General features: G+C 47.5%; 1 protein-coding gene across 4 annotated transcripts in view; it reads left to right on the top strand.

Annotated features, from left to right (window-relative positions):
• The window catches only part of arhgef39 (Rho guanine nucleotide exchange factor (GEF) 39), a 70,661-nt gene extending 52,580 nt beyond the window's left edge, over window positions 1-18,081 (top strand). For all 4 annotated transcript variants that reach the window (XM_055652893.1, XM_055652892.1, XM_055652890.1 and 1 more), the window contains exons 10-13: window positions 8,419-8,507; window positions 13,019-13,151; window positions 14,339-14,436; window positions 16,316-18,081. In XM_055652893.1, the coding sequence (XP_055508868.1) occupies window positions 8,419-8,507; window positions 13,019-13,151; window positions 14,339-14,436; window positions 16,316-16,373 (378 nt within the window). In that variant the 3' untranslated portion in view covers window positions 16,374-18,081. The remainder of the gene's footprint in view (window positions 1-8,418; window positions 8,508-13,018; window positions 13,152-14,338; window positions 14,437-16,315) is intronic.
• The last annotated feature ends 646 nt before the right edge of the window (window positions 18,082-18,727 follow it).

Genomic DNA, 18,727 nt, shown 5'->3' with positions numbered 1-18,727 from the left:
GGCCAAACAGACGGTATGGTGGCCAGGACTCAGCAGCCAGCTGAATGACATGGTGCTGAAATGTAGAACCTGCATCCAAGAGCGAAGGAACGTCAAAGAGCCGCTGATGCCAACGGAGATGCCAGACAGGCCTTGGCAAACCTTGGGAGCTGACCTATTCACGCTGAAAAACAAGACTTATCTATTAGTCGTAGATTATTTCTCAAGATATGTGGAAGTTGCGCTACTATCACCCACAAGGTCCACAGATGTGGTGGTGCACCTGAAATCCATATTTGCTCGTCATGGAATTTGTGAATTTCTTAAAAGTGACAATGGGCCCCAATTCTCAGGTAGCCACTTTAAATCCTTTGCAGCAGAGTATGGCTTTATGCACATCACGAGCAGCCCCAGGTTTCCTCAGAGCAATGGGGAGGCGGAACGCGCTGTACAAACCGTGAAAAACCTGCTAACAAAGGCGTCAGACCCATATCTTGCATTGCTGGCCTACAGAGCAACCCCTCTACAGAATGGCTATAGCCCGGCCGAGCTGTTGATGGGGCGCCGCCTACGCACTACAGTTCCTGCCCTTCCAACCCTGCTGAATCCAGTTTTGCCTGACTACAACGCGCTGGGGGCCAAAGAAAGGGAGAAGAGGTGGAACGACGCAAGATCCTTTGACAAGAGGCACGGAGCGAGAAATCTGGAGCCACTAATACCTGGGGAGGATGTGTGGATCACCGATGCACGAGTCCAGGGCAAAGTGCTATCTACACACAATGCACCTCGCTCTTATATCGTCCAGGTGCCTCAGGGCACACTGAGGAGGAACCGGCAGCACTTGGTGCCGCTGCAGACCAACAGTGAGGTAGTCGACGCGGATGAGCCACCGGTGGGAGAAGAGCCAGCTCCACCAGAGCCAGCTCCACCAGACCCAGCTCCACCAGTGACAGCATCACCCAGCGGAGAGGGCCCCACCACAGAGACTGTGCGGACTAGGTGTGGGAGAGAGGTTAGAAAGCCGCAGAGACTTGATTTGTGATTTATTGATCTGTTTTCTACAATAAAGAAAAAGAGAGAGTGGAATGTGATGTGAAAATGTTCTGTAAACCTGTTACATTTACCTGAAACCTGAAAGAATAGTTCACAGTATGGTAACGTGTAAGTTATTTTATTTCTATTTTGCATGCTTAGATCAGGGACAGGTCTTCCAGCAAAAGGGCAGAATAAACCCCTTAAGACCTGCAGAGACAAAGGTAGTCCACCCTTTGTTCTCAAAGAAAGGGAGATGTGGTATTATGCAATAATAGAGTAAGGCTGAGCAGAGGGGCACTAGGACCCTGCCAGAAGCCAGGCTCCAGTAACCGGTTGTGTCTGGAAAACCCAGGGTGTCGGCAAGGGGAAGAGAGAGGCCTGGGCTTACACGAGGCTGTTGCAGTTGCTGCTGTTGTTGTACAGATTAAAGGTATACTCTGTTTACGTCGTGGTACGAGCCTTATTACAAGCATAACTCGACAGCTTTCTCCTGCCTCTCCTCTCTTCTAGCTTTAGATTTGTCTTTCAAAAAAGTTATTTTCGAGGTACAGTGAAAAGCATTTGTTGCGTGCTATCCAGTCTGCGAAAAGACTGCACGATTACAATCAAACCGTCAACAGTGTACAGATGCAGGATAAAGGGAATAATGTTCAGTGCAAGATAAATTCCACTAACCTGTTTTTTCCCACTTGTACACTCTGACCTGAGTATACTCGAGGGAGGCACTGAACTGGGTAAAGATAGCCTGAGAGTCTCCAATGAGGAAGATGGTCGGTCAGGAATGCTGTCTAGTTGGTGATAGAATGGTTCAGTTGCCTGATGGAAACTGTCCCTGAATGTAGAAGAATGCGTTTACACACTTCTGTACCTCGAACCTGATGGGAGAGGGAGAGAAGAAGGAGTGTCCAGGGTGAGACTGGCCTTTGATTACGTTGCTAGCGTTCCTGAAGCAGCGCAAAGTGTAGATGCTGTCGATGGGAGGGAGGTTGGTTGGTTTGTGTGATGGTCTGGGCTACGTCCATAATTCTCCGCATTTTCTTGCGGTGTTGGATGGAGCTGTTCCCACACCATGCTGTGATGCATCCCGATGAAATGCTTTCTAAAGGGCCTGTCCCACTGTACGAGGTAATTCAAGAGTTCCCCCGAGTTTCCCCTGATTCGAACTCGGAGAATTACGGTAATAGCCGTTCGTAGGTACTCGGGGCTCTCGTGGACATTTTTCACAGTGCTGAAAAAAACTTCACGAGTTACCGCGTTTCCCAAGTACCTGCCGTTAGCGTCATGAGCCGCTACGGGACATCCACGAGCTCCGACGTGGCCGCTACGTACATTCTACGTACTTACCACGAGTTTGATTTTTTTTTAAACTCGGGAGAGCTCTTGAATGACCTCGTACAGTGGGACAGCCCCTTAAGGCGCATCTGTAGAAGTTGGTGAGAGTTGTTTGGTTCATGCCGAACTTCAACGCTTTAAACATTAACCAAATAATATATGTTAAATGCAGATAAAATGAGGTTACTGAGACCTGGGTATTAATTAGATGTAATAATTCTGCATATCTATATATCAAAGGCAATTTCATTTTGATTCATTTCATTAGTGAAGTAATTACTGGGTAATTTTAACAGATAAAATCAAAAAATCACCATGAGATGCAAATGAAATGGATAATTTTATTGAATTAAAAGTTTATGGTTTGCTAACGGGAATAAGCATGGAATAACTGATGTAGTCTGGAAACAGAATGCTGCAGTAACTCAGCGGGTCAGGCAACATCTCTGGAGAACATGGATCGGTGACGGTTCTAGTCTGGACCCTCCTTCAGACTAATTGTAACAGACTAAGACTAATTGGGGGGAGGGGGGGGGAGAAATCAGTCTGAAGAAGGGCCTCGACCTGAAACGTCACCTGTCCATGTTCTCCGGAGATGCTGCCTGACCCACTGAGTTACTCCAGCACTTTGTGTCTTTATCTTTTGAAAGCCTGCACCTGCATTCACTTGTGCCTCTCAAGCTTTGAATATTAGTTTATTCCACTTATTGCAATATTTAAATGTTTTGAGCTGGTGTGTGTTTATGTCTGTCGCTGCCAATTCTGTCAAACACTTCATTTAAGTATGTTGCTTTCTCTAATAACTCTAGTCATTTCATCAAGCCATTTTCCAGTGAAGTGAATTTCTTGGAGGCTAATAGTGCAATAATATCAAAGCCTAATTTTCCCCACTCCTCGCCCCCCCCCCCCCCTCCCCCCCCCCTCCCCTCTCTCTCTCCCCCCCCCCCCTCCCCCCCCCCCCCCTCTCCCCCCCCCCCCTCTCCCCCCCCCCCCCACCCTCCCCAGCCCCCCCTCTCCCCTCCCTCTCCCCCCCCCCTCTCTCTCACCCACCTCCCCCTCCCCCCCCCTCCCCCTCCCCCCCCCTCTCCCCCCCTCTCCCCCCCCCCCCCTCTCTCCCTCCCCCCCTCTCTCCCCCCTCTCTCCCCCCCCTCTCTCCCCCCCTCCCCCCCCCCCCCTCCCTCTCCCCCCCCTCCCCCCCCCCTCTCTCCCTCCCCCTCCCTCCCCCCCTCTCTCCCCCCCCCTCCCTCCCCCCCTCTCCCCCCCCCCTCCCCCCCCCCTCCCCCCCCCCCCTCCCCCCCCCCCCTCTCCCCCCCCTCTCTCCCCTCTCCTCTCCCCCCCTCTCTCCCTCCCCCCCCGCCCCCTCCTCCTCCCCTCGTCCCTCCTCCACCCGCCCCCCCTCCCCTCCCTCCCCCTCCCCCCCCCCCTCCCCCCCCCTCCCCTCCCCCTCCCCCCTCTCCCCCCCCCCCCCCTCCCCCCCCCCCTCTCTCCCCCCCCTCTCTCCCCCCCTCTCTCCCCCCCCCTCTCCCCCCTCCCCCCCCCCTCTCCCCCCCTCTCCCCCCTCTCTCTCCCCCCCCTCTCTCTCCCCCCCCACTCTCCCCTCCCTGCATCCATCCCTCCTGCATTCCTCTCTCCATCCCTCTTCCCCTCTCTCCCTCCCCACTGACACTCCACCTCTCCCCTCCCTCCCCACCTCCCTATCCCTCTCTCTCCCCCTCCCTCCCTCTTTCCCAGTCCGCTTATCAATCTGGGTGCTACCTGTAAGCATTGCACAATTGCAGTCAGTGCCACGAGGCGCTCTCTTGAAGAATTAAACAGAAATTAACTTTGACAGCATTAAATTCAGAGGCACAAACCTGTGCCCCAATTTATATGCAAAACGAAGTGATTCATGAATCTTCACTTTTGCACGCGGGTTTGAAAGAGAATTTGGCCGTTGAGAACGCTCGGCCTTATAGCTCAGTTCTCTGTGAACTGCTTTTGATGTATAAATAATCAACGTGAATCATGCCCAGTACAAATATTGGCGGACTGCTGTTCTGGAGTTACAATGTAATTTCTGCCCCAGAGAGTCAAATTTCCATGACAAATTCTTAATTACAGCATTTCCTCAGCCGCTGAGCCTATTTATGCATAAATCTTAAGTATTCCCACGAGGCATTGAAGTAACGTTATCAACAGTTTTGCTTGGCCTGTTCACTGAACTTCATAATTAGATAATACAATTGATGACAGCGCATTTGAAATCTTTATTAAAGATTAATCTTAATCGGTGTACGATTCTGAATCCTGTGATGGAGATGTATTTTGCAGCAAAATATATTTACAGTCTGAAGAAGGGTCCCAATCCAGGCCAGAAACGTCGCCTCTGGTGATCGACGGTCAGCATGGGCTTGGTGGGCCGAAGGGCCAGTTTCTATGCTGTATCTCATCCAATCATTTGCAAATGCCTGGATCTTGTCTATTTTCTTCATTGAATTATGTTTGAAAATGGTCAACCTCGAAAATATAGACACATGGAACTGCAGAGGCTAGTTTACAAAAAAAAAATACATCAAGTGTTGGAGTAACTCAGACGATCCGGCAGCATCTCTGGTGAAAATGGATGGGTGGCGTTTCGGGTCGAGACCCCTTCTTCAGACTGATGAAATGGTCTCAACTTAATGTCACCTATCCATGTTCTCTAGAGATGCTGCCTGACCCGCTGAGTTACTCCAGCACTTTGTGTCTTTATTTTTGTAAACCAGCATCTGCAGTTCCTTGTTTCTACCACTGACAGAGCAAGGTTTTGCCGGTTATAATCTAGTGACCAGTTCTTTACAAGAAATTAAGTCTAATTTTAATTGCAAGTCCAAATTTAATATATTAGCCTGTAACGTACCTTGGAAGAATAGATATAACAGCTGGCCACAAAGTGCTGTAGTAACTCAGCGGATCAGGCAGCATCTCTGATTCATGCTAGTTCTATGTTGTCACCCTTTTGCACCCACTCCCTACACACTAGGGACAATTTACTGAGGACCAATTAAGCTACAAATCCGCACGTCTCTGGAATGCGGGAAGAAACCCGGATAACCCGGAGGAACCCCACGCAGTCACAGGGAGAACGTGCAAACTACACACAGACAGCACCCGAGGTCAGGATCGAACCCGGGTCTCTGACGATGTGAGGCAGTGGCTCTACCTGCTGCGCCACCGTGCCGCTCTAAATGTAAACGTTTGCTCATTCTCACACTCGTAAAGTTGCTTTTCATAGTCATACATCGTGGAAACAGGCCCTTCGGCCCCACTTGCCCATGCCAGCTAACAAGCCACACCTGCACTAGTCCCACCTGCCTGCATTTGGCCTGTATCCCTCTAAACCTATCCTTTTCATGTCTAAATGTTTCCAAACCATTATTACGGTACCTTCCCCAACTACCTCCTATGGCAGCTCGTTCCATACACCTAACACCCTTTGTGTGGGGAGGAAAAAAAAAGTTGCCCCTTAGGTTCCTATTAAATAATCCCCCCCTCACCTTAAACCCATGTCCTCTGGTTCTTGATTCTCCTACTCTGGGTAAAGGACTGTGCATGGACAGCTCTGTAAGATCACCCCTCACCCTCCGCTGCTCCATATATTTATTTTTTGTTAACAAAGAAATATTGTTGTCTTGCCGTGGTGGTTGGCTGATTTTATTTGACGTTTCCAATCATCGGGCTCAAGCTCACCTTGTCAAAGATGGTTATTGAATGATAACGTGCCGATGCATTCTTAAATGGTTTCGAATATTTCACGCTGCCTGATCTAAAGGCGGAACAGTTTAAAAAAAACAAAAAAAAACCATGCACATTATTGAACTACATCATTTTGGTGGCTTGTCGTTTTATGTTCAAAAGGCTGTTTTGAAACAGCAGTGGTGGCTCAGTGGTGCAGCGGGTAGTGCCGTTGACTGACAGCGCCAGAGACCAAGGTTCGATCCTGGCCTCGGGTGTGCAGTTTATCATGTTCTTCCTCATGGCCATGTGGGTGCTCCGGTTTCCTCTCGCATCCCCAAAAGGTGCGAGTTCGCAGGCTAATTGTCCCTCTAAAATTGCCCCTCGCGTGTAGGGAGTTGATGGGAATGTGGGATCACGTTGAACGGGTGATCAACGGTCGGCATGGACTCGATGGGCCGATGGGCCTGTTTCCACGCTGTATCTCTAAACTGCTGGATACAAGGAACTGCAGACGCTGGTTTACACAAAAAGGACAAAGTGTCGGAGTAACGCAGCGAGTCAGGCAGCATCTCGGGTGTAAAAGGAATAAGCGACATTTTGGGTCGAGGACCTTCTTCAGACTGATGAAAGTGTCCCCACCTGAAACTTCACCTATCAATGTTCTCCAGAGATGCTGCCTGATCCGCTGAGTTCTTTATGTGGCCAGCTATTATATCTTTTCCTCCTGGGTACAGGCTAATGCAAAGCCTACCTGAAACGTCGCTGAAAATCTGTCGCTGCGGGTGTGCGCGATTTTGGCGCCGTTTAGAGGGGGGCGGGGTTTAAAACGCGATTTTCCCTAGGCTGTTCCAATCGAAGATGTTCAGCCTAGTTAATTATTAATGAAAAATCGCTGGAAGACCCCGTCGCAAAAGCTATTATTAGTTTTAAAGGCCTTGTATAATAGTTATAGTAGTTTAAAAATCAATCTCTAAACCCGCGACCACCGGCAGCCGTCAGGGTCGCATAGAGCAGACAACAGAAGGTAGGCTGTTTATTTTTACATTAAAAAGGGCTTCTTAAGATCCCTTTATACAAAGTTTAATATTGCGAGTAGCTCATTTTGGGCCCATTATATCCCGCAGTATTTTTCTGGGCATTTGAGGGCACAAATCTAGTGCAATGTGAACGTTCTAAACCAGCGCGTTCACAGGATCCCACTAGAAAGCTGATTTAAATTGACTTTAATTTACAGCAAGTGAACACTAAATTCCTCCCATTTGGCCTATAAATTAATGTAAATGAGATTTAAAAATCATGTTTTATTGTGAATTATTTATGAATATTATTTGGACACTTAGGCTATTTAAAAATGTTAATCATTTATTAAGAAATGGATAGATGTTTAGATCTAGTAATTTAAGTTTGAAATTAGCTACACTTGGGTAACTAACTAATTATATGCTTTAATTTCAGGTCATCCAAGTAAGATTATTTTATATTTGTTTCAGAATGGTTCAATCTACGATAACTGAAAATTTCATTCAGTTCTCTTAATTTTTAAGAAGGTTATGGGCTTTTGACTGTACACGATCACAGCTTTTTTGTTATGTCCATAGAAAATCAATAGGGAACAAGATGCTAATTTCCGAGTATGAAAATGGCCATAACTTTTTAAATACTTGCGATATGAAAGTGAATTAGGTGCAAAATTAAACTTCTTTTTATGCTTTATCTGATGGGATAAATTACAGACTTGATTTTTTAAATCTCAAAATTTGGTAACATTGCTACTAATATGCAGAAGTTGGAACCCTCCTTTACTCTGCAGTTCCTTCCTACACAAGTATTTCACTGTACCTCGGTACAGAAGAGACCACCGAACAATTCTCCAGAGATGCTGCCCGACAGATTCACCACCTCTGCCTCCCCAGAGGGTGGTGAATCTGTGGAATTCTTTGCCACAGAAGGCTGTGGAGGCAAAGTCAGTGGGTTTAAACATAGAAACATAGAAAATAGGTGCAGGAGTAGGTCATTCAGCCCTTCGAGCCTGCACCGCCATTCAATATGATCATGGCTGATCATCCAACTCAGTATCATGTACCTGCCTTCTCTCCGTTCCCCCTGATACCTTTAGCCACGAGGGCCACATCTAACTCCCTCTTAAATATAGCCAATGAACTGGCCTCAACTAGCTTCTGTGGCAGGAGGCAGGAGAATGTGGTTAGGAGGGAGAGATAGATCAGTCATGATTGAATGGCGGAGTAGACTCGATGGGCCGAATGGCCTAATTCTCCTCCTATCCCTTACGACCCGCCATGTTTCCCCAGCACTGGAACTAAAGTTCTAGTGACGTATTTTACTTTTTAAAAAAAACCAAACCATTATGTCTTCCAGCTGACCTTCCCAGAGGAGAAGCTCCTGGTGATGTCGAATGACCAGGAGGACATCAACAACTGGTACCGTTGTCTCTCCGCTGCTATAGGGTAGGTGTCTCTCCCTGCTGTCCTTGCTTGCTGTCCTTGCTGGAGCCACTGACCTGGGGGGGGGAGAGAACTGTTGGCAAAAAGGTCGGAATGGATTCATTGATCAGCCAGAGCCAGCATATGACAGTCTTTCCCTTAATTGAATCCCAAAAGGGACCCGACGTGGGCTATTATTACAGAGCGCAGCCGATGGAGCTCATTAAAGCGTCCACAGACCGTGCGGTTTGCTAATTAGTTTATTATACAGAGACGCCCTGACGATTGGGGGGGGGGGGGGGGGGGGGGGGGTAGTTGTCGTCTTTGCCCTTTCCCTGCACAAGGGATACCGCTGAAAGTTTAATCAGGTGGCGATGGCCAGACTTGGCAGTGGTTACACGCCGGTCATTACCAAGGTCACCCCTGCTGTAACATTGCCGGCAGGGCCACAGTTTGAACCCTAAGTAGAAAAACACCACCAGCCTACACTACCCTTGCCCCTGAAAGAAGCCTGCTATAAAATTCACACTACAGGGAGCGCAGCACCGATCGCCACTGAGAGCTCCTTGTTAAAAGTTTTTTTTTTTTATATACATGATATTGTCAAAAGCATCTGTTAGCCAGAGTTGTCAAGTCCTTGAAAGTTTTGCTTAAAAGCCCAGAACAGTTGGTGTTTTATTTCAATACCTTCTAGCTTCACTGACATGAATGCCGGCAGCCAGTCTCTGGAGTTTGAAATCTCTTCTTTTTATTCCGTTGTGCACACGTTGTTAGAAGTACTCCGCGTAATGTGGGCAGCAATGTTATTCTCGTGGAATAACAGGCCCTTCGGCCCAAGTCGTCCATGCCGACCAAGATGCCCCATCTAAGATAGTCCCGTTTGCCTGCGTTTGGCCCAGATCCCTCTAAAGCTTTCAGGGTGAACGCACAGAGCCTGTTCGCCAGGGAAGGAGAATCAAGAACCAGACTACATGGGTGTAAGTTGAGAGGGGAAAAGATTTAATAGGAACCCGAGTGTCTTTTTCATGCTGCCATTGTACCTATCCTATCCGTGTACCTGTCCAAATGTCTTTTCAATGTTGCGATTGTATCTGCTGCAACTGTCTCCTCTGGCACTCGTTACATACACCCACCCTAGTTAAAGGTTTGCCCTTCGTGTTCCTATTGAATCTTTTTCCCTCTCAGCTTACACCCATGCCCTCTGGTTCTTGATTCTCCTGCCCTGGGTAAAGGGGCTGTCCCACTGTACGAGCTAATTCAAGAGCTCTCCCGAGTTTAAACAAAAATCAAACTCGTGGTAAGCACGTAGAATGTACGTAGAGGGTACGTCGGAGCTCGGGACGTCTCTTAGCGGCTCGTAACACTAACAGCAGGTACTCGGGGAAACCCGGTAAGCTCGTGAAGAAGTTTTTTTCAACATGTTGAAAAATGTCCACGAGAGCCCCGAGTACCTATGAGCGGCTATTACCGTAATTCTCCGAGTTGGAACTCTTGAATTAGCTCACACAGTGGGACGGCCTCATAACAGACTCTGTGCATTCACCACATCTATTCTACGCATGATTTCAAACACCTCTATAAGATCAGGCCTCGGTCTCCTGCACTACAAGGAACAAAGAAAGAGCTAGTCTGCCATACTTCTCCCTGTAGCCCATGTTGTCACGTCCTGGCAACGTTAGGAACAGCTCTGCCCAAAACTGCAAGAAATTGCAGAGTTGTGGATGTAGCCCAGTCTCGACTCACACAGACTCGACTCCCCACCATTATAAAAGCATGTTGTAGTAATCTCAGAGACGCCACCAGAATACGGTCACAGGTAACTAAAAGATGTTTCAACTACTTTCTGGCTGCATATGATCCATATCCTGCCATCCCCTGCATATCTATGTGCCTGCACACCACTATCATATCTTAAACGTGGTCACAGCAGCACAGTGGTAGAGTTGCTGCCTTGCAGCGAATGCAGCGTTGGAGACCCGGGTTCGATCCCAACTGCGGGTGCTGTCTGCGCGGAGTTTGTACGTTCTCCCCGTGACCCGTGTGGGTTTTCTCTGAGATCTTCGGTTTCCTCCCACACTCCAAAGACATATAGGCTTGTGGTTTAATTGGCTTGGTAGAAATGTAAAAATTGTCCCTAGTGTGTGTAGGATAGTGTTAATGTGCGTGGATCGCTGGTCGGCACGGACCCAGTGGGCCGAAGGGCCTGTTTCCGCACTGTATCACTAAACTAAAAACTAAACCAAACTATCGTATCTGCCTCCACCACCTGCCCCTGGCAGTGTGTTCCAGGCATCCAACACCCTCTGTGTTTAAAAATAGAACTTGCCCCGCACACCTTGAAACTTCCCCCCCCCCCTCACCTCTAACCTCTAACCTCTGCCCCTGTACACCTCCTGGTGGAGGCACAGTGGTCGTTTGTAACCGTGAATAAAGAGTGTGGGTGCCCTGATTTCCCTCTCGTCTGAAGGGCAGTCTTTCATCCCAGCCGCTCACTAGAAGTGGGCTTCACATCGCTCTCCATAATGACTCTGGCTCCAAAGAGAATTGACTGTGAACCAACCGTGAATGTGGACTGGTGATAAGGGAAAATCAGACGGACCCCTCTTCTCAGCTACCTGTCGCCTTGTTTTGGTCTTCTCTGTGAGAATACTTGCACAGGGTGCTTTCACATAGAACAGTACAGCCCAGGAGAAGACCCTTCAGCCCACAACGCCCGTGCCGTACATGATGCCAAGACAATTACTTATCTACCTGTACATAACCCATATCCCTCCAGTTTAGTGTATTATTGTCGAGGTACAGTGAAAAGCTTTGTCTGCGTGCTATCCAGTTAAGGACAAGACTATACATGATTACAATCAAGGCGTCCACAGTTTACAGGATAAAGAGTACAATATTTAGTGAAATATAACGTGTGTCTAAAGATAGTTCAAAAGTCTCCAATGAGGTAGATCGGAGGTGAGGACCACACTCTAGTCATTGAGACGATTATTCAGTTGCCTGATAGTGGCAGGATCTGGACGTGTGCGTTTTCACACTTCTGTACTCTTGCCTGTACCTAGGGGAGAAGAGGGAGTGACTGGGGTGAGACTGGTCATTGATTATGCTGGTGACCTTGCCGAGGCAGCGTGAAGTGCAGCTGGCCAATGGAAGGAAGGGAGGTTGATTTATGTGATGGTCTGGGCTGCGTCCACAACCCTCTGAAGTTTCTTGCGGACTTGGAGCGGTTCCCAAACCCTGCTGTGATGCATCCCGATAAAATGCTTTCTCTGGAATATTGTCGAGGTTGGTGAGAGTCGCTGGGAACGTGCCAAGCTTCCTAAAGCCCCTGTCCCATGATGCGAGTTTACCCAAGAGCTTTCCCGAGTTTAAAAAAAAATCAAACTCGCGGTATTCTACAAACTCCTGCTACCTTCCACAAGTATGTTCACAAGCTCCTACGAGTAAAAAGTAACCATTTTTTTTTCGTCGCAAGTATATTTTTAGAGAAGGCAGGAACGGGGTACTGATTGGGGATGAATGGCCTCCTCTTGCACCTATTGTCTATAGTCTAAATCACAAACTCCTTTGCCTTGCTGACATGGAGAAAAGGCTTGTTGTCTTTTCATCAGGTTACGAGATTCTCGGTCTCCTCATCATTATCCGGCCACTATGGTGGTGTCATTTACAAACTTGTACATCGTTAGGCACAAGGTCCTGCAGTAACGCAGCGGGTCAGGCAGCATCTCTGGAGAAAAATGACGGGTGACGTTTTAGGTTGAAACCTCTCTTCAGTCTGAAGTAGTGTACCGACACAAATCATCATCTAACCTTTTTCTTCAGAGATGCTGCCTGACCCGCTGAGTTACTCCAAAAACTTGTGCCTGTCTTTGCTATAAACCAGCATCTACTGTTCTTCGTTTTCCTCAATTTGTACATGGAATTGGATTGGTATTTGGCTGTATTTGGATGTATATGGAGTACAGTCGGGGGCAGAGAATGCTTCCTTGAGGGTGTTCGTTTTGTTCAGTTTCGGTGTGGACCAGCGATACCCATACACTGACACTATCCTACACACATGAGGGACAGTTTACAATTTACAGAAGTCAATTAACCTACAAACGGGTACATCTTTGGAATGTGGGAGAAAACTAGGGAAGGCGTACAAACCACCGAGTCCTCACCGACCAGTGAACCCCACACAATAACACTATCCTACACACACGAGGGAACCCAGTACAATAACACTACCCTACACACACTAGGGACGATGTTACATTTATACGAAGCTACTTAATCTACAAATCTGTGCGCCTTTAGAGTGTGGGAGAGGACCGAAGATCTCGGAGAAAACCCACACGGGTCACGGGGAGAAAGTACAGACAAGCACCCGTAGTCAGGATGGAACCCGGGTCTCTGGCACTGTGAGGCAGCAACTCTACCGCTGCTCCACCGCGCCCTCAACCAGTGTTGAGAATGATCGTAGAGGATGATTGTACAGAAGAAATGCGATTTACGACCGAATAAAGTTTTGTTTTAACTGTGTAATGTCACAGGCGGTTGCAATCGCGGGCCACTGTTACCCAGAGGAGGGATAACCTCGCAAGGAGACCACTACGGCCGGCACAAGACTCAACACAGGCGAACACTGACTCGCCCATCCCGAAAGCCGGCAGCAAGAGATACTTGGTAAGGATTTACTTCGAGAGAGGAAACGCCCCACATCCCAGGGATATCTATACAAGCTGTTACTGAGAACAGCACAGGAACAGGCCCTTCAGCCCACAATATCCCTTCCGACCATAACTCCAATTTAAAATAATCCCGTGTTCCATATCCCTCCATGCCCGGCATATCCATTTGCATTTCTAAAAGCCTTTAAGAAGGACTCCAGATTTGCTGGCAGCATTGCCACTAATTAAAATCCATGCTCAACCAAAATAGATCTACCACTGTATTTTGATTACAAGTGTAGAACCACTCTAAAATGGCCATTAACAATGTGTGACAACAATTGATTTAATATGTACGACGTTAGACAATGGATCTTGAATTTTAAATATAGGGTCAAAACAGTAAAGGTACCTAAATCAGCAGTGTACATCTCATCTCCGAATGTTTGTGTCGAGCATGATAAAGTAACGTTAAACTGATTTTATCTGCCTGTACATGATCTATATCCCTTCATTCCCTGCACTTCCACATGCCTATGTAAACGCTTCAACACCACTATCGTATCTGCCTTCACCTCCCCCGGCAGCGCGTTCCAGGCTCCCACCACCCTCTGAGGGGAAAAAGAACTTGCCCCACACATCCCCCTTTAATCTTTAATCCCCCTATCACCTTGTAGCTGTGCCCTCTCGTCTTTGGCATTTCCACCCTGAGGAGAAATGTTCTGACTATCTAGGCAAGATTCTGACTGTCGACCCCAGAAATAGGTTCTGTCCACCCTACTCCAGGATGCTGATGTTAAGGACTGGATGAAGGCAATGTCATTGAATGCTAAGACAATATGACGCTGCACTTACTCCCTGCGACCACATGGAACAAACGTTCTGACTGTCTACTCGGTATATTCCTCTCATAATTTTATATGTCTCCCCTCGACCTCCGACGCTCCAAAGAAAGCAAACCATGTCCAGGTCTAAGGCCTCTCCTTATAGCTAATGCGCTCTAATCCAAGCATCATTCCGGTAAACCTCGTCTGCACCCTCTCCAAAGCCGTTACATCCTTTCGGTAATGGGGTGACCAGAACCACACGCAATACTCCAAATACAGGCGGCCTGGCCAAAGTGTGAATGATCCAACACTGTAGATGTTGCATTGTTACTGTCACTGCATTAACCCACAACTCTCTCTCCTTAACTGTTCAAAGAGCGACCAGCCACGAGAGGAGCCAAGCGCGAGCAGTTACACTGAGAACCATTGCACTGAACCAAAGCAAATGAAACTGATGCCACATCCCACCCTGAGGTAATCTCCACCATTCCTGCACATCGAGTGCTTCTGATGCTGGAGCACTGCTCCCAACTCAAGACTGTTCTATTGATCCACTGCACTGGCTGCTCTTTTGATCTTAAACCATCTTCCTTTGGTCCTAAGGCCATATGTAATCATCTCCCCAATTTTAGGTGACGACCCCCCCCCCCCCCCCCCCCCCCCCCCCCCCCCTATTCCCCCCCCCCCCCCCCCCACCCCCCTTCCCTGTGCACCACAGCACATACCCATTTCCTCCCACTACCCCCCCCCCTTTCCTTTGTCTTCACATTTCATTTCTTTCCTTATTTGATATCCTTTTATCTCCTTTTTTCCTCTCCTTTATTTTCTCCTTTTGTTTCCTTCTCATCTCTGTCCTCTGTCCACCCAGCTGCCACTTAACTTCCCTCCCCTGTCTCCACCTATCTCTTCTCCAACTTTATGTAACTAACAGACAATCCCTCACCTCCTCTCACCCTCTCCCCTGTGCCCCACCCGGATGTGCACCAATTTCTACCTCAATCATGGTCTCCCCCTGTACACCCACCTGTATCCCTCCCTCTAGCTTTACATTCCACTGCTCCTCTTCTCTCCTTATCTGATGTCCTTTTGTCTCCTTTTCACCTGCAGCCTTTGTTACTTAGTCCACCCATCTGCCAATTAAACCCCCCTCATCTGTATCCACCTATCACTTGCCAGGTTTTGTCCCACCCCCACCCAAAGATCCAATAGTGGAGCAAGATAGACCACTCCTGCTAAATGTAATGGGCTGACGTATAGTACGCAACGGAGCGGAACGTGGGCCTTTTTTTTCATCCATTTCAGTAACCGGACCCGACTCGCAGTGTAATCAACGTTAGGGGGGGGGGGGGGGGATCAGGTTGTGTTAATAAATTATAATTCTGAAAATGAGGAGAAGATTTTTACCAAAGAACTTTGATTTTTACGAGGATGTTTCCGTAACTGGCTTCCGTCTCCGCACTAGTATCCTATGGGATCTTTGGTGCGGAGACGGAAGCCGGTTACGGAAATGGGGCCGAAAATTACCCATGAGTCTGCCCATGACCGTACTACGTCTTTTTCGTCGAATGGTCTATCTTGCTTACTATAGGAACTTTGCCCCCACCTGTCTTTTCCAGCTTTCTACATCCCCCCCACTACAATCGGTCTGAAGAAGAGTCGCAATCTGAAACGTCGCCTGTTCTCCAGAGATGCTGCTTTAGCTGCTGAGTTACTCCAGCTCCTTGTGTGTTTTTAAAAAACCTTAAATAGTTAAACTCTATTCTGTACTTTGCTGATGATCCCACAAGGTGGCTCTATAGTCTGCGCATCTGAGTTTGACTTGTTATTTAAGAATGGTAGAACAGGCCAGTCCTCAGATCTTTGGAGTGCAGTACTTTTGCCCTGGTCGTGTATAATGTGTTTATCCACCAGTCTAATTGTTTCCTCAGAAACTGAGGCAGAGACAATAACAACATTTAAAAGGTACTGGACAGGTACATGGATAGGACATGTTTGTAGGGATACGAGCCAAACGTGGGAACTGGTGTATATGGGGCATCTTAGTCAGCGTGGATGAGATGGGCCAAAGAGCCTGTTTCTGTGCTGTAGGACTCAATGACTTGACGGGGCGGCTTCTCCCTGTGACCACGTGGGTTGTCTCTGGGTGCTCTGGTTTCCACCCACACTCCAAAGACGTGCGGATTTGTAGATTAATTGGCTTCTGTAACTTGTCTCCATGGAGTGTAGGATGCGCTGAATCTCTAAAACTAAACTAACCCAAGGGGGAACAAGATGGGTCCAGCTGGAAGCCAGATTTAGGGTACAGGCAAACACCAATTCCCTCCACCACTGACACTTGTGTTGACCCTTCCAGGCCCGAAGACTCCGGCCCCAGTGCGCAACAGGCGGGCAACAGCTGTATCATCCTGTGATGTTTCCAAGCCTCAGGGAGGACCGGACTCCATTCTGTATAAAGAGCACAAGCTTCAACGTACCACGGGTGAAGGCGGCTTGTAAACGCACCTGGACTCAAACCCTGCACCTGCTCTAACGCACCACGAGTCGGGTGCAGCGTCATTGTACAAAAGGCCCGCTTGAAGTCTACGGATCGGAAAGGTCTCCTTACCCGCGACATTGTCTGACTCCTGCTGTGTAATATAACATGCTGATGGTTCAACCTCTGCTGGGTGGGGAGGAGAGATAACTGTACACTTGGCATGAACACCATCAACCTCTTCCGGTATGAATCCCAGCAGATTTAGCTGTGAACCACAAGAAGTTCAGTCCTTCACCTCCTCTTTGTTTTTTGCTTGGATTTCATGGAGGTTGAAAAATGTTCTTAGTATCCCTGGCCTTTTTTCCCCACGCACTCTTCCCTGTGCCCCCATTTGTCCCACTTTCCCGACTCCTTTCCCCTTCCATCCACGTAAATGATCAGTCCAGACCCTGGTCAAAGTCATGCCGCGGTGATTTTGATTACTGGAAATGCCGAATCCATTCTTATTTTACTGAGCAGACCCTGATGTTCACATTACAAGCCAGGACGGACCCGTCTCCAATAAGGAACACCTTTTAATTAACGGTTTAATGCTGTGTCCACGATTACAGTTCAACACCGATTACATTGGTGATAATTGTTTAATGTTCTTTACTTGGTCATTACTAAAAGAGCTGTCAATTTGTGCTGTAGAATAATGAATGAGATTTTCTTTCACGTATTTTATCATCGTTAGGCTGGGAATGTCCCGCCTTAGCTGCCAAAGGGCTAATCCTTCACTGTGAATACTACAGGTATTCGGAATGCAACCTGCAGTGGCACAGCGGTGGAGTAGCTGCCTCACTGCGGCAGAGAACCCACTTCAATCCTGACCTCGGGTGCCGTCTGTGTTGAGTATGCAAGTTCTCCCTGTGACCGCGGGGTTTTCCTCCGGGTGCTCAGGTTTCCTCCCACATCCCAAAGACGTGCAGGTTTGTAGGTGAATTGGCCCTCTGTAAATTGTGTAGGGAGTGGATGAGAAAGTGGGATAACATAGAACTAGCATGAACGGGTGATCGATGGTTGGCGTGGGCTAAAGAGCCTGTTTGTTTCCAAATAAAATAAATATAACGCCCTTAAATTTTATTCCAAGTGTATTAATTGTTTTTTAAAAAATGTGAAGTTAAATTAATTTTTGTTCGCAGAAAACAAAGGGAATAAATATTTTCATTGGTTGAGTGGGGTGGTCTTGCTAGATATTGGCCTGCGATTAGTTGACATTCTCTTTGATAACTCTCCCCGTCCCCCTTCTCTTCAAACAATTACATAACCTCTTACATAAACTACCTGCTGTTCAGACATGATAGTTTTAATACGATCAGCTTCTCCGTTCAGCCATATTCACCCAACTCGCTTTCATTTTAGGCTTGTGGTGGAATCGATTTTTAAATGAAAATTGCACAGAAAATACCAATCAGGGAGAGCTTTAAATTGCACAGATTGTTTTGCTGTAAGGTTTGCAAAGCTGCTTCAATGATGCCAAGGTTTGTACACAACTGTGAATGGCGAGTGTTCCTGCCTCCGTTACAAACTGTAGCGGAATGAAGTTGCGCGTGTGTTTTGTGTCAAACTATTTTTATTGTTATTAAATCTCGTTAATAAATGTATTTCTTTGAAATCTTCTTTCCAATCTGCTGTAATCAAAAGTGGCCGTATAGCATGGTTGTTAGACGTGCAATGTCGTGAACTCACGGTGATTGCAACACTATGTTGCGGCATGGTGGCGTAGCAGGTATAGCCACTACCTCACAGTGCCAGAGACCCGGGTTCGATCCTGACCTCGGGTGCTGTCTGTGTGTGCTGCTTCATTCTCTCAGCATATGATAGTCCCGCCATTCCGGGAATTAAACTTGTAAACCTACGCTGCACTCCCTCAATAGCAAGAATGTCCTTCCTCAAATTAGGGGACCAAAACTGCACACAATACTCCAGGTGTGGTCTCACTAGGGCGCTGTACAACCGCAGAAGTTATACTCTTTGCTCCTATATTTGATTCCTCTTGTTATAAAGGCGAACATGCTATTCGCTTTCTTCACTGCCTGCTGTACCTGCATGCTTACTTTTTGCAGTTCTTGGTTTCTACAATCTAACATGCATTTTGTTTACTTTTTGGAATAGCGGTTAGACTTTTTTTAAACCAAAAAACAAACGATAACTAATTTTTCATCTCTTTAATTGCGACAATTCCACAATTGCAGATAAATTCACATTTTTATTCATTCCAAATGAAGCATTTTTTTCCAGGAAGAC

Source organism: Leucoraja erinacea, chromosome 22 (assembly GCF_028641065.1).
Source record: "Leucoraja erinacea ecotype New England chromosome 22, Leri_hhj_1, whole genome shotgun sequence".
Taxonomy (NCBI): domain Eukaryota; kingdom Metazoa; phylum Chordata; class Chondrichthyes; order Rajiformes; family Rajidae; genus Leucoraja; species Leucoraja erinaceus.
This window is presented reverse-complemented; position numbering and strand designations above follow the sequence as displayed.